Source organism: Chiloscyllium plagiosum, unplaced genomic scaffold, assembly GCF_037043375.1.
Source record: "Chiloscyllium plagiosum isolate Xiang-an unplaced genomic scaffold, Cpla_swu_hap1 HiC_scaffold_43, whole genome shotgun sequence".
Taxonomy (NCBI): domain Eukaryota; kingdom Metazoa; phylum Chordata; class Chondrichthyes; order Orectolobiformes; family Hemiscylliidae; genus Chiloscyllium; species Chiloscyllium plagiosum.
This window is the reverse complement of record NW_028270181.1, coordinates 38,541,827-38,565,375: the sequence shown is the minus strand read 5'-3', so window position 1 is coordinate 38,565,375 and position 23,549 is coordinate 38,541,827. Positions and strand designations below refer to the sequence as shown.

Sequence of the window (23,549 nt, the reverse complement as noted above, 5' to 3'; positions counted from 1 at the left end):
AACACTGCCAGAAGCAAGGAGGGAGAGAGTGATTTAACAATTTAGTAGTGGTTTGTCAAGTGAATATCTGGATTCACAGTCTTAGCAGGAAAAATAACAGTGGCAAGGAGTGTAGAGTGAGTGAAAGAACAGTACTACTGTCAAACATGATTTATAGAATTAATGACTGAACAGTGCGACTTACCAGGTACAACAACAAAAGCCAGGATTGGATAATAAAAATATTGTATAATGTAAAGTGCATATTTGATCCGCTACGATAATGACCTTCGATCATAATATGTAGAAAGAAACCAAACATCCTGTCCATTCTTGGGACATTCCAGTTGAATGTTCTCAGATTCTGATTCATTGTTGAAACATTCCAGAATCTTGTGCTCAGTCTCTGATCTCTCCCCCCTGTCTCTCTGGAGCTGCTGATTCCTGTTAACACTGTTGGTGATGCTCCCACCATACTGTGGGATAACACATTGAACGGAGCTCCCTTATCATTCAAAGATGGAAACCGTCCACTGGGGTAATTGCAACCCATGGCGACTAACATTAATCACAGTCACTGAACAATCAGGTCCAGTTAAACCCTTCCTGACATCACTTTTCATATCCCAATAAAAGGGAACATTTACCCGGTGTGGTTGGAATGGATGGGCATTGCTTAGGGATGGACCATAAATCTTTAAATATTCCTATTGCTTCTTTTGTATGTGGGAGTAGTGCCAGAACACTGCAGGACTGTGTATATTACATACTGTTTATAAAGGACGACAGTGAGAAAGTAACAGACCCGCTGCATATGGTGACTGGAGGGGTAATTTCCAGAGCCAGTAAACCAGTGTATATATTTATTGTCCATTTACTTTGTGTAATGTTGCTCCTGGTTTTATGTGCACTGTTGTCAAATTCTTCCATAACCTTGGGGCATCATTCAGAGCATCGAGACTGCTGCGCAGGAACAGGAGGAAGTAATTCTGTCCCCACGCCCCTGTTACAAAGGGACAGGGGAGACCATTCAGCCTCTCAAGTCTGTTACAGAGGGACAGGAGGAGGCCATTCTGCCTCTTGACCCTGTTATGCAGTAACTATCAGTTGCAAAATACTTATGGAGAAGAATACTCCTAATATAAATTATAAAGTTTTAAGTTGAGTCAGGCCAACTTTGAACGTTTTATGTTGGCACTTTGAAAAGCTGCTTTGGTGAAGTTTTGGCGGGAAAGTGGGAGGCCTTCACAAATGATTTACAGAGTCTAGCGACAGCATGTTACTGTCCATGAGCAGGGTAAGGCTGGTAAGTGTAGGGAATTGATGCTCTGTTCAAGAAAAGGCGGAAGCATATGATAGGTACAGACAGTAGGGATCAAGTGAATCCATTGTGGAATACCAGGGATGTAGGCTTAATACCCCAGAGGGAAATCAGGAGGGCAAAATAGGGACATAAGATATCTTTCGAAAATAGGGTAAGGGACATTCCAAAGTGATTGTACAAATACATTAAGGTCAAAAGAGTAACTAGAGAGAGAACAGGACCCCTTAAAGATCAGCAAAGTAACCTATGTGTGGAACTACACGAGATCGGTGAGATAATAAATATTTTGCATCAGTATTTACTGTGGAGTAGGATATGGAAGGTAGAGAACTTGGGGAAATGAATAGTGATAGCTTGAAATTTGTCCATATTACAGAAGATGAGGAGCTGGATATTTTAAAATACATTAAGGTGGATAACCCCCCTGACCTTATAAGTGACTCTTGGTTGGGCACATGGATTTTAGTACAATGAAGGGCATGAAGGTTACTCTGACCTTTGAGTAGGATAAACTGCCGGCACAACATCAACAGCTCAAGGGCCTGGACTGTGCTGCACTGTTCTATGATCCATGAACTCATCAGATGTACCCAAGATCTGTTGGGAAGCTAGGGAAGTAATTGTTCGGTCTCTGGCTGAGATATTTGTATCATGGACAGTCGCAGGTAAGGTTGTGCCATTGTTTAAGAACAGTTGGTGAAGAAAAGCCAGGAAACTGTAGACAAGTGGGACTGATGTCATGGGTGGGTAAGTTTTAGATTAGATTAGATTAGTTACAGTGTGGAAACAGGCCCTTCGGCCCAACAAGTCCACACCGCCCCGCCGAAGCGCAACCCACCCATACCCCTACATTTACCCCTTACCTAACACTACGGGCAATTTGGCAGGGCCAATTCACCTGACCTGCACATCTTTGGACTGTGGGAGGAAACCGGAGCACCCGGAGGAAACCCACGCAGACACGGGGAGAATGTGCAAACTCCACACAGTCAGTCGCCTGAGTCGGGAATTGAACCCGGATCTCTGGCGCTGTGAGGCAGCAGTGCTAAACACTGTGCCACCGTGCCGCCCATCAGTTGTTGGAGGGGATTCTGAGGGACAGCATTTACTTTTGTTTAGAAATGCAAATTTCGATTAGCGATAGTCAACATGACTTTGTGTGTGGGAAATCGTGTCCCACTAATTTGATTTAGCGTTTTAAAGAAGTGACGAATAAGATTGACGAAGGCACAGAAATAGAACTGTGGAATAGAATATATACTTTAGTAAAGCATTCAAAAAGGATCCGCATGGTAAACTGGTTAGCATGGTGAGATCACATGGAATACAGGGAGAGTTGGAGGTAATTGGCTCGAAGGTAACAGACGAAGTAAATGTTTGTGAACTGGTTTTTTTGGACTGGAGGCCTGTGACCAGCAGTGCACCAAAAGGATCAAATGGATTTTGTCATTTTATATAAATGATTTGGATGTGAATACAATAGGAATGGTTAGTAGTTTGCAGATAACACCAAAATTGGTGAGGTAGTGGACAGTGAAGATGGTTTACTCAGAGTAAAACGGGACGCTGATCAGATATGCTAAAGGGCCGAGGAGTGGCTGATGGAGTTCATGTTAGACAAACGGAAGGTGTAACATTTTGTTGAGGCAACTTGTGTTAGCACTTAAAGGTAGGATCATGGGAAATGTTTTCAAACTCAGACAGCTACATAGAAATTATAGAAGCCCTGAAGTGTGGAAGCAGGCCATTTGGCCGACCGAGTCCACACTGACCCTCCGGATAACATCCCGACCACCAAACCCAAACGTTACCCCGGTAACTCTACATTACCCATAGACAATCCAACGAACCTGCACATCCCTGGATACTGCGGAACAATTTAGTGAGGTCACTGAACCTTACCTGGACATTTTTGGCTGTGAGAGGAAAACCAAACACCCAGAGGAAACTCACGCACGCACAAGGAGAGTGTACAAACACCGCACAGAATGTCACCAAAGGGTGGAATCGAACCCAGGTTATTGGTGCTGTAAGGCAGTATCGCTCGGCACTGTGACACTCAATGACCAGCTGCGCGAGAAACTGCATCCTCCCACTTTCTCTGGATCTGTCACATCTGTTCAAATGATGCCGAATTCCAGTGTGGTGCTTCCAACAAGCCTTCCTTTACCTCCACAGGGCTTTAAGCTGTGACTGACACATTGCCTGCTCTTCGCCCTCACCCCTTCCCTTCTTCCCAGATCAAGTTGTCCATTAATACTGCAGCATGCAAGATAATTGCTGATCCAAAATAAAACAAAGAGCTGCATATACTGGAGATCGAAAACAAAAGCTGTTCTGATGAAGAAATCCCAAATTAAAAATGTTGACTCACTCTCTTCCTACAGAGGATTAGCAAAAAGTGAATTCTGAAGTGAATTACTGATGAAGGGCTTATGACCGAAACATAGACTTTCCTGCTCCTTGGATGCACCCTAACCTGCTGTGCTATTCGAGGGCCAAACTTTCGACTTTCTTCCTTCAAATCGTACCAGACCCGTCGGGTTTTGCGTGCAACTGCTTGTATATCTAATTTCCTGTTTAGAACGTACACATTTTTCCCTGCAGTATTGACTTCCATGCACATCTCCCACCAGTGTTTGCTTGTACTTCTTGTTTATAACCTCCAGTCAAATTGTTTCTGTGTAATCTGATTGCTAGGGTGAGATGAATGGTAGATTCAGCGAGATCTTTTCTGAGGCCTTCGTAGTTGTCACAAAACCTCGCTGCACTTTGTTCGAACAATATATGAATTGGAAAGGCAGAGAAGGATATGGGCCAAGTGCAGGGAATTGGGGTTAATGTGGACGGAAATTTTGGTTGGTATGAACCAGTTTTGGCTGAAGGGCCTGTCTCCGTGCATGACTGTAAATGAAAGTGGTTTTGGGTATAGACAGAGCGGGTGAGATTGAGCAACAATATCATGGAAGGATCTGCTCACAGGTTTCAGAATGCTGAGATATAGACATTTCGATAGCATCAGGCAAAATCAGCCAGTAACACCAGGAATGATGGTGAACAGAATATAGGTGTGAGTTCAGATGATGGAGAGTTGTGGATGAGGATTTGTTCTGCAGCTCTGTAACTGTGAATGGGGTCAGCAGAGTCTTCAACTCATCCGTCTGATTCTAACAATAATTTATCTTTGAGTGATTTTCATTGACTGTGACAGGGGGATTCTCTGCACGAGGCCGAGCTTGTTTCCTGGTGCTATCATATCGAACTCACCTCATTAACTACCCACCCTAACCCATGGTGTTACTCTCATTCAATGTTAAACCGATTCTCCCACCCGCTTTGGCTGGAGGTACCCACCATCGCCCAGATGCCGCTGGATATTCCATTATCCCTGACACTGGTGCCATCTTTAAAATGACAATGGGCACTCGATTGAGCTTTCCTCAGTTTGGAGCTGCCATGTACGTCTTACCCAGAGCATAGCAGATAAGGTTCAATCACGCCATGGTTTGTCAACAGGGTCACAGATATCTTGGCGGATGGGTTAGTACATCTCTTCCCAGAGTGGGCCACACCACCAGACCCACCGAGCATGATCTGAGCTCAGTGCAGTATCTGCGATCAGTAGCAATATCCAGCAATAACACCGATAACATTCTCAACTCTGTGAGGATAAGGGTTATCGTATGCTGTCTGGTCCCTCCCACTCAATGTATGTCTGTTCCAGCACTGACACCCGAACAAGGCTCGTGCTCCACCACTCTCACTCTTACATGCAGCACGCCCCACCCCCCACCCCCAACCCCGTGTCTCTTTCCTTTGTAATATCTCCACAGATTGTAGAATGCTCCGGAGAATGTTGATTATGGAATGTTCCAGATAATATTCCAAATAATTCCCAGTTTCAGGAAAATAACAGTGCCCCCGTGTGTAAAACATTAGGTGAAGGAACAGAGTGGTTTTTTTTTAAATCATATGCAATTAAAATCCATAATGAATCAATTTAGCCCTTCAGATGTGCTGTACCATTTAATAAGATCGGGGTTATCTGACTGTCTCCTGAGCTTCACGTTGCAGGAACTTAAAATCATTCAGCCCCCTGGTTTCCTGTCACAAACCAGACGACTTTCACGCACTTTCTACACTGGGTTTCTTCAAGCATTGTGTTTGGGAGGCATTTCCCATGGGGACCAACCCTCCAAAAAATATGTTCCATCAGCTTTTTACTTTCATACAATGGTTAGCATGCTTCACACAGACCAATCAAAAATGTAGTCATATTGTATAGTTATAGACATCTAATCACAATTAGTAATTCTGCTTATTTCGCTTGGGTCAACTTATTCAACCAAAGATAGCATCCAATCAACTCTCTCGTTATAAAGTACAATTTCCAGCCGAGAATTTTTTCTCCTCAGCCATTATCTTGACCGTTATCTGAATTGTACCTTTTTTTCCTTCTTATCAAAGTTTATATTTTACTTTGACTTTGGCTATTTCTATTTATAGCAGTTACACAGTCTCGCAATATGTTGGCTGGATGGCTGGCTTGTGATGCAGAGGAAAGCCAACAGCGCATGTTCAATTCCCCACACAGACAGAGGTTGCCACAAAGGGCACACCCTCTCAACATCGTCCTGTCACCCAAGGTGTGATGACCCTCAAGATAAACCATAATTTGTGGTCTCACTAATGAGAAAGTGGTCCTTTGGGACTCTATTCTATCCATGTTAACATTTTAATTTTTTCAAAAATACTTTTATTCAGAGAAAATCTTTTTAATGCTTCAATGAACCAATAAGTCACCAACTCAAAAAACAATGCAAATTGAACACAATTACACCCATGTGTATGTACATCACAGAAACAAGGGTAATCAACGGACCGAAGAAAAATAAAAACAAATAAAAAACGAATACTAGAACTCAGTGTAACAAAACTATAGCTCTCAAACCTCAAGAGCATTAACTAATACACGTTCATTTGTTCGTAATTCTTCCTCTCTGGACATTAGATTCATTAGTCAAGTTCGTCATAGTTATATAAAAGTCCTTTTTAGAGTGGCAGATCATCCTGTACCTTGATAATTCAAAAAGGGATGCCATGTCTAATAAAAATCCTCTATTTTCTGGTAAAACATACCTTTAAAAACGTCCAAAGGGCTATGCTCCATGACGAGTTTACGACAACCCAACAGGCCCAGGGGGGTTTCGGACACCCAACACAACAGACCTTTTTTTTCTGAACTCAGAGAGTGAGGGTATTGAACGATATTTTTCTTATGCAGATCTGAGTAAGGTAGACTGGGCAGGCCCAGGAAAAGGGAAACCTGACCCATCCCCAATTCTGTACGCAAGATCCTCTCCATTCCAGCGAACACACCGCTCCTATAGCACCGGTGGAAGGTCAACAAGCAATGAGTAAGAGTGTCCATAGTCATTCTGTATTTACGACATACTCCCACCTTGAATTTTGAGAGAGTATCTGGGGCCTGATAGACTCTATGAAGAATCTTCAACTTCAGGGCAAGAGTCTTCTTACAGATCGAAATACTTATTGCATTTTCACAAATATCCTCCCCTGTGTGCGAAGAGACCTGAACCCCCAAAACTCTTTGCAGACCTCAGAAAGGCATATAGTCTCGTCTAAGGGGCGACTCTCCAACAAATGATAAAGGGACTGACAGAGAGTGTGTTTTTAGCAATAAGCACCCTCTTCTCTGCATCGGATCTGTACGGGTCTGTTAAAAGCGTGGTTCTTTTCTTAATTACATCTCTGATCTGATAAAAAGATAACAGAAGTGATCTCTACTCGGTAGTCTATAGTTACGACTTATTTGATCAAAGGGCATCCTTGTTTCTCCCTCAGATAAACCATCAAAGCAAGATACACCCACGACTTGTCCATACTTTAAATATGGAATCCAGTATCCTCCGTTGAAAACATGGTACACCACGTTTTGGGGTAAGAAATGAGGTTTGGCTATGTTGCCCTCGATCGGACACATTGCCCCCCCCCCCACTTAAAAATTATTGATATTTATTGGGAAATAGTAATATTTCGTAACTATCCTCATTTTGTCTATGAATAGCAGACTAATAAGGGAGCACTTTGCCTGAGAAGCTGCAATATCTAACCATATTGACGCCAAGACCTCACTAACATCGGGTAAAGAAGAGCTTACTTGATAGCTTTTAATATCCGGGACATCTACTCCCCACAATCTGTGAGGTCGTTGTAATTTGGTTAACTTCATAAGGGGTCGCTTATGGTGACAAATCAGAGCTACATCATCCATTTAGTCTCCTAACTGTCTGTCTGGGAAACATCAAAGAAAGCATTCACACAGGGTATAGCAAACAAGAGAGGGAATTCATGTTAATAAGAGCTATTTGACCCAGCCAGGATATTGGAAGTGTCTCCTGTCTCCGAATGTCTTGTTTAATTTTGTCAAACAAATGGACAAATCCCACGTTAAATATAAGTTCAAGGATAGGATTAATGAATATACGTAAACAGGGAACATCCCCATTACACCCTGGGACCATTGAAAAGGAAATCAGGATTCTCCCACGGCATCAGGTATTTCCCTGAGTTCGCCCAGAGGCATGGCCTCCGACTTTGTAAAATCAATAGTATAGCCGGAAAAGGCACCAAACGAACTGATGCATTGCATGAGGTGAGGTACCAAAACTGTGGGATTTAACAAAAATTTAAGACCATCGTCTGCAGACAATGTGATCTTACGTGACTTCTATCCCACTTCTGGGGCAGATATGTGGGGGTCCCTGCAGATGGCCTTATCCAGTGGCTCAATCACCATCGTAAACAACACTGGCGTCAACAACCTTGTTTATTGCCTCTAGAAATATTAGTTTTACAGGATCGCACACAGAGGGTCACTTTCAAGGACTCTCACCCACTTGATAAAAACTTTGCCAAGACCAAACCATTCTAACGTATAGAAGAGATACAGCTACTCAACCCAAGCAAATGCCTTCTCTACATCTAAAGAGATCATTAATACCTGTATAATTTGTTGTTGGCACACTTGGATCATATTGAGTAATCTCCTAACATTGTTGGAATATCTGCAGCCTTTTATAAGCCGGTTTGTTATACTTTGACAATGGAAGGATAAATAGTTTCCATCCTTAATGTAAGGGACTTAGACAGAATTTTGAAATCAACATTTAGAAGTGAGATGGACCTATAGGAAACACAATCTTTCGGTGTCTTCATTTTCTTAAGAATAAGAGAGATATGAGCCTCTCTTAAGGATGGTGGGATGCAGTCGTGACTGTGAGTGACGAACATAATAAGCATCGGCTCTGACAACAGGTTTATAAGTTCCTCATAAAACTCGCGTGGACATCCGTCAGGACGCCTTTCCGCCTGGAAGCTGCTTTAAACCCTCCAGCACTGACAATGGTGCATTAAAGCAAGACACATAATTGGGGGTTACCCCTGGAAGGTCCAAGTTCTTGAAGAAAGATTCCATCTTAATCCATCTATCCTCATAATGCTCAGTCTGATATAATTCAGAGTAAAATCTCCGAAATGCTGCTTTAATCTTTATGGGATCGCAGGAAAGGGTCTCAGTACCTTCCTTAATTGGGGTAATGGCTTTGGGGCTCTCTTTTTCATTACAAGATAGGCTAACTTCTTGCCCGGTTTATCACCATGCTCAAACAGCCTTTGTTTTGCAAAAGTAAGTTCCTCCTTGGCTGTTTGTGTGAGCATGGAATTCACGGCAGACCGAAGCGTTGTGATCCTCTGCAGCCTAGCCACCGAGGGTCTACCACAGTATGCCCTCTCGGCTGCCTTCAACCATGTCTGGAGCAAGCGTTCCTGCTCCACCTTCTGTCGCATCCTAAGGAATTATTCCTTTGGCATAAGCCTTAGCAATTTTCCATAGAATGGATGTGCTACTGGTTGAATCCGAATTAATGGCTAAGAAAGATCTGAATTCATTACAGAAATACTCAATGCACTTACTATCCTTAAGAATAAAGGGATTCGCCAGTGTCTCGAACCTGCTATATTGCCCTTAATCTTAACCAGTAAGTGTGCTGCTGCATGGTCAGAATTGGTAATATTCCTAATTGTACAGAAAACCACTGAATCGAAGATTGCTGCAAGGTGAGGAAGAGATCAATACTAGTGTTGAATTTCTGCGGCTTAAAGAAGAAAGTAAAATCCCTATTTCTGAGGTGGATCTGCCTCCATACATCCACCAGCCCCAGTTCCACACAAAAATCCACTAATTGCTTAGATTGGAAAGATGGTGCTGGGAGCCTTTGGGCATGCTATCCACCGTGAGAGCAAAAGACAATTGAAATCTCATCCTACGATAATGTGCTACAAGAAAGATTACTTAATTTGGAAAATGCATCTATCAGGAATTTACGGCAGTGAGCTGGGGACAATAAACATTCAAACTACTGCTTTCTTCCCATATATCTTTGAGGGTTATGAACCTCCCGTGGTTGTCTAATACAATCTACTAATTTAAATGAAAGATTCTTCCTCACCAGTATGGTTTCTCTCCTATTCCAAGTGTTAAAAGAAGAGAAATAAACCCGATCAAACCCACCTTGCTGTAATGTCAAATGTTCCTTGTCATCAAAGTGCATCTCTGCAATACGATAGTATCTACCCTCCCCTTTTTCTTAACTGGCGAATGCCACCCCTTAATTTTCCAGATATACCATTTAAGCACGACATTAGCCATTACACACTGAAACAATATTTGAAATCCAGAGAGGAAGAACTCGAATTACAAATCGCTGAGTACCAATGAAAAAAGAATCATAGAGCTTAAAAAACATGCAAACTTAAGCTACTACAACTGACAAGCTCTAAAAACGTTCCAAAACTAAATACATACAAAAACAAAAAAAAAGATACTAAGTGCCAATGGCACTCAGGAGGGGCATTTACCCCCGTCGACTGTGGGCATTTCAACGTCACAAATCTCTATCTTCTGCCCCATTATCAATACTGCATCCAGGGCAATTAATCACCAACATCGGGACTGAACCGCCCTTAGGAAGGCATTCAGTCATCACAATCACCTTCATAACTCCCTCCAGCTTGAGCCGAACCCGACTCACAAACTAAGCAAGAGAAAAACGAGTAGTAATACTAATGAAGAAGTTAAAAGTGTGTACTCTACCCATCCCCGACTGTAATTTAACACTGCTTAATACCAGAAACGGTCAACAAACTTTCTTTAAAAAAGAGAACTAAGGTTATCGCTTTCCATTAACGCATCCAGCCTAGTTTAAAGTATCCACAAGGTTTTCGCATCCTCTGGAGAGTCAGTGGATCTATTGAAAGATCCACTAGTCCATATGGAGCAACGCTGAGTTCATTAAGGAATACTGAATCTCAAGTTCCCTTAATCTTCTCTTGATATCATCAATAGATTTTCTTTACTGAATCACTGCCACTGAAAAGACCTGGAAGAACATAATCATGGAGTCCTCTTCGGGTCTCTTCCCTGTGTTCTGGAATCTTCCCTAAGTCTTTGTTTGTCCCTGCAGCAATGTAATCGCACAAGGACAGGGTGAGGGCGTTGGTCTGAGCCTGACTTGCGCACCGTAACCTGATGAACTGTCTCATTCTTCACTCTTCAGCTTCGAAGTGAAGGAATCTCTGCAACCAGTTCTCGCAAAAAAACTCACTGGATGATCACCTTTTGTCAAGTCCAGCAGACCGATGATATGAACATTTTTCATCCTGCCCCTGTTCTCGAGGTCGTCACCTTGTTCAGTTAAGGTACGGACCTATTTTTCAAGGGTGAGGATCCGCTCCTTACAGGAATCGATCACAGTCTCTGTCCCTGCAGTTTGGCGCTCGATCTCATCCGTTCTGTTTCCAAGGCTTTCAAGTTGCTGTTCATGTTTTTGGAGCACGGCTGAGAGTGGTTCTATCTTCCTGCTGAATTGTTCTTCAATCATGGTTTCAATCATTTCCCGTAATTTGGTGAACTCAGTGACCAAGTCTTGGTGAGTAACTCGGTCCATTGAACGAGCAGAGGGTGTTACAGGTGCGGCCACGGGCATGCTGACAGCTTCTGACGGGTGCGCTGCGTGTTGGGACTTACTCGATCCTTTCCCTTGTTTTGTCATTTCCACTTGACAAAATGGCATTAATAAGGATTCTATAGCTCTTTTAGTGTTCAATTGTAAGTAAATGACTGTGGTGGCGTTGAGTAGAGCATTATTGTGATGCAGAGATCAGCAAAGCTGACCTTTCAGATCGCTGCTATCTTGTTTCCCTGTTAAAACCTTATCGATGTTATCATTTCGTTTAATTCCTGGATATTCTGGAGCCCTGTCATTCAGTACCACTGTCTACATTTTCCACAACATGAGGCATGACTTAGGATGTGTGGCTTGGAAAAGTAGACTCCAAGGCAAGAGTGTAAATGATATATGGAGCTTGTTCAAGGAGCAACTATTGAGTGTCCTTGATAATTATGTACCTGTCAGGCAGGGAGGAAAGGGTCGTGCGAGGGAGCCGTGGTTTAATAAGGAATTGGAATCCCTTGTTAAATGGAAGAGGGCGGCCTATCTCAAGATGAGACGTGAAGGTTCAATTGGGGCGATTGAGAGTTATAGGGTAGCCAGGAAGGACCTGAAGAGAGAGCTAAGAGCAGCAAGGAGGGGACATGAAAGGTCCTTAGTCGGTAGGATTATGGAAAACCCTAAGGCTTTCTATAGGTATGTTAGGAATAAAAGAATGACTAGGGTAGGAATAGGTCCAGTCAAGGATAGTAGTGGGAAGTTGCGTGTGGAGGCGGAAGAGATTGGGGAGACACTGAATGAATACTTTTCTTCAGTATTTACTCAGGAACAGGGCATTGTCGTCGATGTGAATACTGAGTCACAAATAAGTAGAATGGATGGCTTTGAGGTATGTAGAGAAGAGGTGTTGGAAATCCTGGAAAAGGTGAAAATAGATAAGTCCCCTGGGCCTGATGGCATTTATCCTAGGATTCTCTGGGAAGCAAGGGAGGAGATTGCAGAGCCATTGGCCTTGATTTTTATGTCCTCTTTGTCTACAGGAGTAGTGCCAGAAGATTGGAGGATAGCAAATGTGGTTCCCTTGTTCAAAAAGGGGAGTAGGGATAACCCTAGTAACTATAGGCCGGTGAGTCTCACTTCTGTTGTGGGCAAAGTCTTAGAGAGAATTGTAAGGGATAGGATTTATGCACATCTGGATAGGAATAATGTGATCAAGGATAGTCAGCATGGTTTTGTAAGGGCAGGTCGTGCCTCACAAACCTTATTGAATTCTTTGAAAAGGTGACGAAGGAGGTTGATGAGGGGAAAGCGGTAGATGTGGTATATATGGATTTTAGTAAGGCGTTTGATAAGGTTCCCCATGGGAGGCTACTGCAGAAAATACGGAGATATGGCATTGAGGGTGAGTTGGAGGTTTGGATTAGGAATTGGCTGGATGGAAGAAGACAGAGGGTAGTAGTTGATGGCAAAGTTTCTTCATGGAGTGCCGTCACTAGCGGTGTTCCGCAAGGATCTGTTTTGGGACCATTGCTGTTTGTCATTTTTATAAATGACCTGGAGGAGGGGTTAGAAGGTTGGGTGAGCAAGTTTGCGGATGATACGAAAGTCGGTGGAGTTGTTGACAGTGAGGAAGGATGTGGCAGGTTACAGCAGGATATAGATAAGCTGCAGAGCTGGGCAGAAAGGTGGCAAATGGAATTCAATGTAGCTAAGTGTGAGGTGATTCACTTTGGGAAGAATAACAAAAAGATGGGGTACTGGGCTAATGGTCCACTAGTGTGGATGAGCAGAGGGATCTTGGTGTCCATGTACACAGATCTCTGAAAGTTGCCACCCAGGTAAATAGTGCAGTGAGGAAGGCATATGGCGTACTGGCTTTTATTGGTAGAGGAATTGAGTTCCGGAGTCCTGAGGTCATGATGCAGTTGTATAAGACTCTGGTGCGGCCGCATCTGGAATATTGTGTGCAGTTTTGGTCGCCATACTATAGGAAGGATGTGGAGGCACTGGAACGGGTGCAGAGGAGGTTTACCAGGATGTTGCCTGGTATGGAAGGAAGATCGTATGAGGAAAGACTGAGACACTTGGGGCTGTTTTCATTAGAGAAAAGAAGGTTTAGGGGTGACTTGATTGAGGTGTACAAGATGATTAGGGGGTTAGATAGGGTTGACAGTGTGAACCTTTTCCCGCGTATGGAGTCGGGTATTACAAGGGGGCATAGCTTTAAATTAAGGGGGGGTAGATATAGGACTGAAGTTAGGGGTAGGTTCTTCACTCAGCGAGTCGTGAGTTCATGGAATGCCCTGCCAGTAGCAGTGGTGGACTCTCTCTCTTTATGGGCATTTAAGCGGGCATTGGATAGGTATATGGAGGATAGTGGGTTAGTATAGGTTAGGTGGGCTTGGATCGGCGCAACATCGAGGGCCAAAGGGCCTGTACTGCGCTGTATTCTTCTATGTTCTATGTTCTAACACTGCACATTGCTGCCCACTCCTCGATAATCCTTGACTCATCTGTGATTCGTGAACCTTGCCTCAAAAATATTCAATATTTCTGCCTCGAATGGTTTGCATGGAAGAGTGTTCCAAAGACTCACTGCACCCTGAGAAAACAAAACTAAACAGACTCATCGGTGTGTGAGATTAGTTTTATTTTTGCATTCTTATCTGAGAAAGGATATAGTAACAGTGGAAGCAATTCAGAGGTGTTTCACTTAATTTATTCCATGCATGAAGGGCTGATATTATAGGGACTTTAACAGGTTACCTTTGGAGTGAGAGCTGATCGTGTTGAAATATACAAAGCCTTGAGGCGAGTGAACCAGGTATATACTGACTGGGAGTTTGTAGAGCCCAAACTTGATGCTGTTGTCATTGAAACCCTACAGTGTGGAAGCAGGACATTCGATCCATCGAGTCCATACCAACCCACCAAACAATATCCCGCTAGACCTGTCCCCCGACCCTATCCATGTAACCCTGCATTTCCCATGACTAACCCACTTAACCTACACACCCCTGGTCACTCTGGATAATTTAGCATAGTCAATCACACTAAGCTGCACATCTTTGTTCTGTGGGAGGAAACTGAAGTACTGGGAAGAAACCCACACAGACACGGGAAGAATGTTCAAACTCCACATAGATTGTCGGACGAGGTAGGAATTGAGCTCAGCTCCTTGCTGATATGAGGTAGCAGTGCTAACCACAAATCCAACTTGCTGCTCCATTAGCCCTATTAGTTACCTGCAGCTGATGAAAGAAATCTGCCTGACTTGTTCCTATCACTGAACCTGACCCCGTCTGAGACCTTTATCATCAGTCATATCACCAACCCGGTTACATTTGAAATTTGTTGTGAACAGTAGAGGAGTGGGACTAGAAAAGGAAACAGTGACACCCTCCAACCTCACTCAGAACCGGAGTGAGGAAAAATTCACAAAGTCGGGTTTCACTCAAGTGGGTATTATCTTCCCAGACGTTTGCGATGGCTGAATCATTATATTATATCGAGGCTGGCTTTGTCTGATTTTCCATAGACAGGTGAATCAGGGATATTGGTGCATGGAGAGAAAAGTGCAGATGGGACCACAATGAGATGAGCCACGACCTTATTTACTGGTGGGGTAGTGTCAAAGAGCCGTTTAGCCCACTCGTGTCCCTCAGCCCTATGTTCTGATGTTCCATTCAGCCCTTTGGACCCTGCTACCAACAGGCAGATTGAAGCCACGCCAATGGTTAGGTGTAGTTTCGGAAATGCACTTGGAAATTCCAGGCTTGGTCAGGAAGTGGCCCCCAGCCACAATCCTTTTTTCCATGCTTCCCCACTCTGTAACTTCTGCTCTGGAATAGCTTTGAATGCAGTTCCCATATCCCATCCAGCGTTAACTCAGGCAAATGTTCTCCTCTCACGAATGCAACATTGTACAACACGACTTCCAGGAAAATAACCAATTACTTTCCAAAAGCATGACGTTGAAAACTAAGAAGTAGGAACATGAGACGGCTATTCGGCCCCTCAAGACTGAACTCTCATTCAATAAGAACATGGCTGATCTACTTCCGGGCTCAACTCTACTTTCCTACCCAATTTCCTGCATCCCTCCACAACTCTCTGGGTTCGGGAATTCCAGACATTCACTACCTTCTGAGAGAATGCATCATTTTTCACCTCAGATTGAAATCGATGTTCTTTATTCGGTATCTACCACCTCGAGTTCGAGACTCAGGGGAAACATCTTCTCAGCATCTTCCTTGTCAAGCCCCCTCTGTATCTTGTACTTTTCAGTAATATCACCCTCATTCATTTCAACCACAATGAATAATCTCACCATTTTAAATGTATTCAATAATTAAATCCTTCCATCCCATGAAGCCACCTCATGAACCAACCTAGTTACTTGCTGCATCAGCATGCTGATGTTACGTTTCATACTCAGGAACACTCCAATCCCTTTGTACTACTCCTTTTTTGGGAGACCTCTTTAGTATATAGCAGCCTGCATTTTGGTTCTCAAAGTGATCCACTAACTCCAATGTATATTGCACCCAGGTACCACCGTCAGGCTATCAGTATAGATTGAACATAACTGATGCCATCGGCCTGATATTTGTGGTAATCCTGTAGATACGACTTTATCCTAAAGATCTATTAATCCTGACTCTCCGATTTCTATGTGTTAAGCAACCATTATCCCGTGCAAATATATTATTCATCATACTACAAGCCTCTGTCTTGTGTCAGAACGTTTATTTTGTGATACCTTGTGAAAAATCTCTGGAAAGCCTCATGTTGACCAGTTCCCTTTATCAAATCTGATTGGCACTTTCTCAGGGATTCCTGATGAACGGCTCCTGCCCGAAACATTGAATTTCCTGCTCTTTGGATGCTGCCTAACATGCTGTGCTTTTCCAGCATGACTCTAATCTTGACATTCTCAGGGATCTCCAAAAAATAATTTCTATGATTTTCAGAGCAAAAATAGTTTCCCCTTCACAAAACAATGCCAACTCTGCATTAAGCTTTTTCTAAGTGCCCTGCAATTCCTTCCTTAATAACAGGCTCTAGCAGATTCCCAGCAATAATGGTTCGGCCAAATTGTTCCTGCCTTCTGTTTCATTCCTTTCTTGAAGACAGGCACCACATTGGAGGTTCTCCAGTTTCACTGGAATGCTCCTGTAATCCAGAGAGTTATGGAATATTTCACACAGTGCCACTAGTCACTCTGTGACAACTTCTTTTAAAATTAACTATGAATTACTGCTGACCAGCCTACCCTTATTCTTATCTGTTAGGTAAATACCTTGTTCCTTTTGTTAGACACAGTTCAATAACTTCCCTCCCGTTACCATTTTGTTTATACCATTGACATGCTTACACTACTTTCCTCATGAGGAGTGATTTAAAATACTAGTGTAAATGATCTGCCTGTTCCCTGTGGCCAGTTCTCTAGTCACACCCTCCGAATGGCCTCAATGTACTTTCCTCATTTCACTTCTGCGTCAGCTCACACACACATTTTCAAGCTTTTTTTATGTTGACCGAAAAGCTCATGATGCATGTTTTTATATTTCTTTCCAATTTATTACATCATATATTTTAGTACATTTTCCTCACTTTCTAGATTCATACAGTAATATCGTGCTCAAACAGACCCTTTGGTCTAACTTGTCCATGCTGACCAGGTTTTCAAAATTAAACTAATCCCATCTGCTTGCACGTGGCCCATATGCCTCTAAACTTTTCCCATTCATATGTTGGTCCAAATGTCTTTGAAATATTGTAGCTGTGGTTGCATCTCCCACTGTTCCTCTGGCAGCTTATTCCATACATACGAAAACACTCTGTGTAAAAAATGTTGTCCCTTCGTCTGTTTCAAGTTGCCCCCCCCCCCCCTTTCACCTTAAAGCTATGCATCTGTGTTTGAACTCTCCGATCCTGCAGAAAAGACCTTCGCTATGCAGTCTGTCCATGCCTCCTATGATATTATAAACTTCTAGAATGCCACCCCTCAACCACGTACACTCCATCTGATACTAACTTCAAGATCAAACGTTTACCGATAAGCACTGCAAATTTGAAAGAATATTAAAAATGACAGGTGTAGAAAACAGCCCAAACTTCATACTGTCAGTTTTGCTCTGTGTTACAAAACTAAGGCAGCATGAAACTCTTACGAGTGCCAATAAGAGGTCAAGCACCTGAATTCCATAGAGTGAAGGCAGTGATGATGCATTCTGTGAAAACGTATATATCTAGATCTATATAATATCACATTGTCAACAGTCTCTCTCCTGTTCTCCCTATGGCCTTGTGTGGTTGTGTCTTCTTTATCTTACACTCACCTAGAGAGAACCCCTTTCCCCCATTCACACCTTAATTTAAACCCATTTTGCATCATCTTCTCGTTCACCACTGCTAATAGCCCGTTTATCTTTTGCCACGCCCTCTTTTCCAAGTCACCCATCCCCCATCTCCGGCAAGGGATTGAAAAGCCCAGTGTCCAACCCTTTTCAGTTCTGAACAAGTCACATTGGACTTGTTACGCTAACTCTGTTTCTCTGTCTCTGCAGATTCTGCCAGACCTACTGAGGCTCTTCAGAAACGAATAGGCACAGCACAAATCTTCAATGAAACAAATAACTATGGATACTGGAAATAAATACAAAATAAATAAACATTGCTGAAGAAACTGCGAGCTTTGTAGAGGGCCACTGGGCTCGAAAGATTAACTCTACATTCACTACAGAAGATGCCGCCAAAGCTGCTTTGTTTCTTCAGCAATGTTTATTTATTTTGTATTTATTTCCAGTATTGGCGGCATCTTCTGTAGTGAATGTAGAGTTAATCTTTCGAGTCCAGTGGCCCTCTACAAAGCTCGCAGTTTCTTCAGCAATTTCTGTTTTTGAACAATTCCAATGACGTGTGTGAAAGCTGTTCAAACGCCTTGTCCAACACGGAGTGCCCTACACTGGGAACTGAAGTGCACACATTCATTCGCTCAGAAACTGCATAAGGCTGGCATCACTGACACCACAGAGCTCTTAATCATGTTCAGGGAGAAAACCAGAGGGAAACACATTTAATTCAAATGCAGATGGCACGACAAGCAAGGAAAAGATTCAGATGAATATGTTAAAGGGTTTGAGTAATGTAACAAATTGGAAGCATGACACCAAGGAGAGCCCTCAGCAGAATGAGAATATGAAAATGGAAATATTACCGCATCAGACACCAGGTGAGGTCACTGAGTACACGGCTGATGGGTGAATGGATCTCGATGTTAACTGGGGGACAGTCAGTAGAATTGAGTTGCAGATATTGCAGCTCAAACTGGGCTCAAACAGAAGCAGGATTGTATTCAAACATAATCTGTAACATTTTGCCCAGGATATTCCATCAGTCTACCATTACCATCAAGCCGAGTGATGGTTCAGTGATGAGAGTGGGTGAACCTGCCAAGGTGAGAACCATGTGTACCTAAAGTTGATGACAAACCATCAAAGCTACGGCGCTTGACTGGTTTCATTCCAAACAGCAGAACGAACATCTGATAGAGAGGACGAAATGATCCCAAGACCAACAGATCAGATCTAAGATTTGCAGTCCTGCCACATCCAGGCATAAATGTCGGTATACTATTAAACAACTTACTGGAGGAGAGGACACCAGAAATATCCCCATCCTAAATAATGGAGTAGCCGCGCACATTAGTGTAAAATACAAGGATGTAGTATCTGCACCATCCTCAGCCAGAGGTGTTGAGTGGATGATCCACCTCATCCTTGCCATGATATCCACAGAATCACAGATGGCAGTGTTCAACCAATTCGATTCGCTGCATGTGACATGAAGAAACCGCTGAACACAGTAGGTACGACAAAGACAATGGACCCTGTCACCATTGCTGCAATAGGACTGAAGTCTTATGCTGCACAACAAGCCGTGTTCCTGGGGAAGCTGTTTCATTCCAGCTCCAACTCTGACAACTCCCTGGCAATGTGGAAAATTACTCAACTATTTTCGGTCCCCTAATAGGTGAATAATTACATTCTGGCCATTTAACACCCCCTCAGTCCCTTCACGATAATCAAATTGGTGGGAATTCTTTTTGACAGAGCTGTCAAGCAGTACAGAAATAACCCGCTCAGTGTGGTTTCCGCTAGGTTCCTATGTGGCGATGGTGCTGTTGTGGAAATGGCACTGGATTACTAACCCAATACAGGATAATGCTCTGGCAGCTGGTGGAAGTTAAAAACTATTAATAAAATAGCAAGATCTAGAATCTGGTGATGGTAACAGGGACCTCGCATCCAATGTTGATTGTAAACTTCGATCTCCTTCCCCAACGTATTTTCAGGAAGTGAATCTCCCGTGCTTTCCTTGTACGGCCTAAAAGTGACTCCAGACACACAGCCATGTGATAAACTCTTCAATGATCCCTGAAACGGCCAAGCAAGACACTCAATTGTATCACACTGCTCCGAGGTCTTAAAGGAAAAAAATAGACAGAATACCCGGTACCAGCCTCGATATCAGAAAAGAGAACGGGAATCACAGCCCTGTTGATCCTGCAGAGACCTCCTTCCTAACATCTGAGAGCTTGTGACAACATTAACAGTGCTTTCCCACAGACTGCACAGAAACATCGGGAAAGGAGTAGACCACTCAACACATTGAGCCTTCCCCATTCTAGTTCATGGAGAAAATCTCCTCAATGTCGTTTTCTCTACACAGTGTTCATATCTATTGATATGTTTAAACATTGTGAAATATAAAATAAGAACTGTTGTAGTCACTTCAGTCCATCAATCTTGCTCCTCGATTCAATGTACAGGCAATTCTCTGATAACACGTGTTTATTAAACTGATTTGACTGCAATGCGATTCATGAATTGCGCACCTTTTTTCTTATAAAGTGAACTCCCGTTCACTGTGACGCGTCTCCTTGCCAGGCACCAGCTGAACAACAAAACCCAGCTTCAGGATCCACTGTCTGAAAAATGCACGCCCTGAGTGTTCAGCGAAAACAGGAATGCAATCCGCTCTGCAAGCCTTGAACCTGGGCCTGCAACGGGGAAGTATTCTCTCCAATTAGAAGGAACTTTATTTCAAACCAGGGGGAGAATCTTGAGGAGAAATGGAATTCCGTGTTGGCATCACGTGGTCAGTCAGCCCTGCGCGCTTTCTGGTGAAGAGCTTGGTGAAAGGTACAGGGATGTAGCCAGTGACTGTAATGTGAAAATGTTGCATTTGCAGCACGATTTCATTACAATATATGATTAAAATGTTTGATTATACTGTGCTAGTGTGTGTTAAAGTAACTTTAATGTTTGTTTTTTTTACTGATATTTTGCAGTTCGCCCATTATTTTCTTTTCCCCATAGACCACATCATTAATATTGCATGATTTTCTGCAACACAGTGTTGCACAGGAACACAGCTACCACGTTATTGGAGAACAACCTGTAATGATATCTGATCCTCTATCTTCACACCATATCCTGCTCTCTCCCTAACCCTTTAGTTTCCAGAAATCCATATTTATATTCAGTGCCTTGGTTTCCATAGCCTGATCTGGGAGATAATTCCCCAGGTTCACCAGTCTCTGAGTGCAGACATTTATTCTCATCTCCATGCAGAGTGGCATGTCTATACGTAATATTGTGGCCCCTAGTTTTGATGTCCCTCCAGGGGAATTGTCACCCCTGCTTCCAATCTGTCTTGTCCTGACAGAGTTGTATATATTTCACTGATATCTTCACTCATTTTCCTAACGCCCATGGAATACAGGCCCAGCCGCACCAGATTCTGCAACAAGCCTATCATTCCAGAGATCAGTCTGGTCATCTTCGCTGCTCTCCCTCAATGTCAGGTTTGTCCTTTATTAGGTAAGGAGACCAAAACTGCTTTTTTTCTGCACAGTGTTCGAGATGAGGTCTCACCAATGCCGTGTACAGCTGCAGTAAAAAAAAAAACCTTTCTCCTGTATTCAAATCTCCCTGAAATGAAGGTGAATACACAATTTAGCTGCCTATCTGCTTTCTGCTCCTGCAATATTGCTTTCAGTGACTGGTGTACAGGAAGATCCAGATCCTTTTTCAATGTTACAGCTCCCCACTTGGGTCTGTGTACACTGGTCAGCGTCCCAATGCCATTTCCAGCATTGACTTCCCGATTCAGATCTCATTGCCCTACACTGACCTTGGACGGCTGCACAGAAGGAAAACAAAAATGCAGCTTAAGTTTCAGTAGAGATCAGCATTTTTCAACCAATTCCTTTGCAAATGATAGGCTCCCGTTCTGTTTTTCCCATCAAATGTCACATTATCACATATCCTACGCACCCCCTTCCACCCCCATTGCTCTTTATCTGCCATGTGTTTGCCCAAACACTCCACCTGTATCAATCAAGTTAGAACATTTTGACATCCTGCTCACCCACTCACAATCCGATATTGTTTTATGCCATCAGCAAAGTTGGAAATATTGTATTTGATACACTCAACCAAATATATGATGTGTATCAGGAATAGCCGGAGGCCAAACACCGATCCTTGCTATATCCTCCAAGCCTTCCATTCAAAAAAACGCTTTGTTATATTCCTACTCACTGCTCCCTGCTAGCTCTCCCATTCTAACACCATTTCAGTCCCAGTCCCATAGAATTTGAATTTGCATAATACGCTTGGGGCTTTATCAAAAATCTTTCTGAAAATGCAATCATATTGTATTGATTGCTTCTCCATGATTATGCTAAACGTCACTTTCTCAAATATGATTCCCAGTTGATACAGCTCCGTTGACTTTGTCTGTGCTCATTACTTTCCGTTCCAATATTTCCTCTAAAACTGTTTGGTTGCTAATTTCGTTCTATTCCCTTTTTCTCAACAGACCAATGTTCACTAGTATTGTAGGGAAGTTTTCTTTTTTTTGTTTTCTTCTGTGAAGACATAACTAAAGTATTTGCTCCATAGGTCTGCCTTTTCCCTGTCCTCAAATCTCTGGTATCAGATGTAAGAAAGCTGCACCTTTTTCCCTTAATCTTGCCAATGACATATTTTCAGAAGATATTACAAGTTCAATCTTAAAATCCTTGTTAATATACTCTTCAGAAACCCATCAATTCCTATTTTAAGCTACTCAATGATTGACCTTCCACAGCCATACAAACAGAGAAGCACAGACTTTGTACCATCAACAATACAGCACGGTCTACATTATCCCCACTTTCCGACAGCCGTGAATCTTATGGCATTTCAAGTGCACAACCGTGTATTTTCTCATGGTTGTGAAGTTACCATGACAACTCCTCTCTCAGGAAGTGCATTCCTGACCCCAACACCCGCTGAATGAAAAACAATCCTCAATTCCTCTCCAAATCTCAAACCCTTCACTTTGAAATGTGGTCCATTGTTCTTGCCCCTTTTACAAAAAGGAACAGCTTCTGTCTGTCCATCCTATCCATGTCCCTTGGAATCCGATCCTTCTGAATCACGGCCCACTCAGGCTTCTCTGCTTCAAACTAAACAACCCGAGCTTATTCAGCCTCTCTCCATAGCTGATATGTTCCATCCCAAGGAACATCCCGGTGAATCCTCTCTGAGCCCCTCCACTACAATCAGATCCTTCCCGTAATGTGGTCCCAGAAATACACACAGTATTCCATCTTGGCCAAACCAAAGTTCCGCATAGCTCTTATAATCTATGCCTTGATGAATAAAGGTTATGTTTACGGTCCCCTAAGCTTTCTCAAATTGTGTATTAACCTGTTTAGTCACATTCAGGAAAGTGTGGAGAAACACCCTCTGAGCTCCCTAGTGTGCTGCCATTCATTGAGTACTCGCTGTCGAGTTCCTTCATCCAAAGTGTATCACTCCATATTTATCAAGGTTACATTACATCTGCCATTGACCTGCCCATCTGACCAATCCATCTGTATCTTCCTGTAACATAAGACCTTCCTCCTTACTGCCAAACACCCGGCCAATCTTTGTATCAAAGACACACTTAGTTGTCACACTCCCGCCACCTCCGTCTATATTCATCCCTGCATCATTTATGCATACCACAAATAATAAGGTTAAAGATCACACAACACCAGATTACAGTCCAACAGGTTTATTTGGAGGCACTCGCTTTGAAGCGCTGCTTCTTCATCAGGTGATTGTGCGCTTTGAAAGCTTGTGTCTCTGAATAAAAATGCTAGACTATAA

At 42.9% G+C, this 23,549-nt stretch overlaps 1 protein-coding gene across 1 annotated transcript in view; it reads left to right on the top strand.

The window, feature by feature from the left end:
- Positions 1–23,549, top strand: part of LOC148137489 (uncharacterized) — a 195,846-nt gene that overhangs the window by 144,332 nt on the left and 27,965 nt on the right. Inside the window, exon 4 of the mRNA XM_087982349.1 lies at positions 12,748–12,819. Coding sequence (XP_087838475.1) covers positions 12,748–12,819 — 72 coding nt within the window. The remainder of the gene's footprint in view (positions 1–12,747; positions 12,820–23,549) is intronic.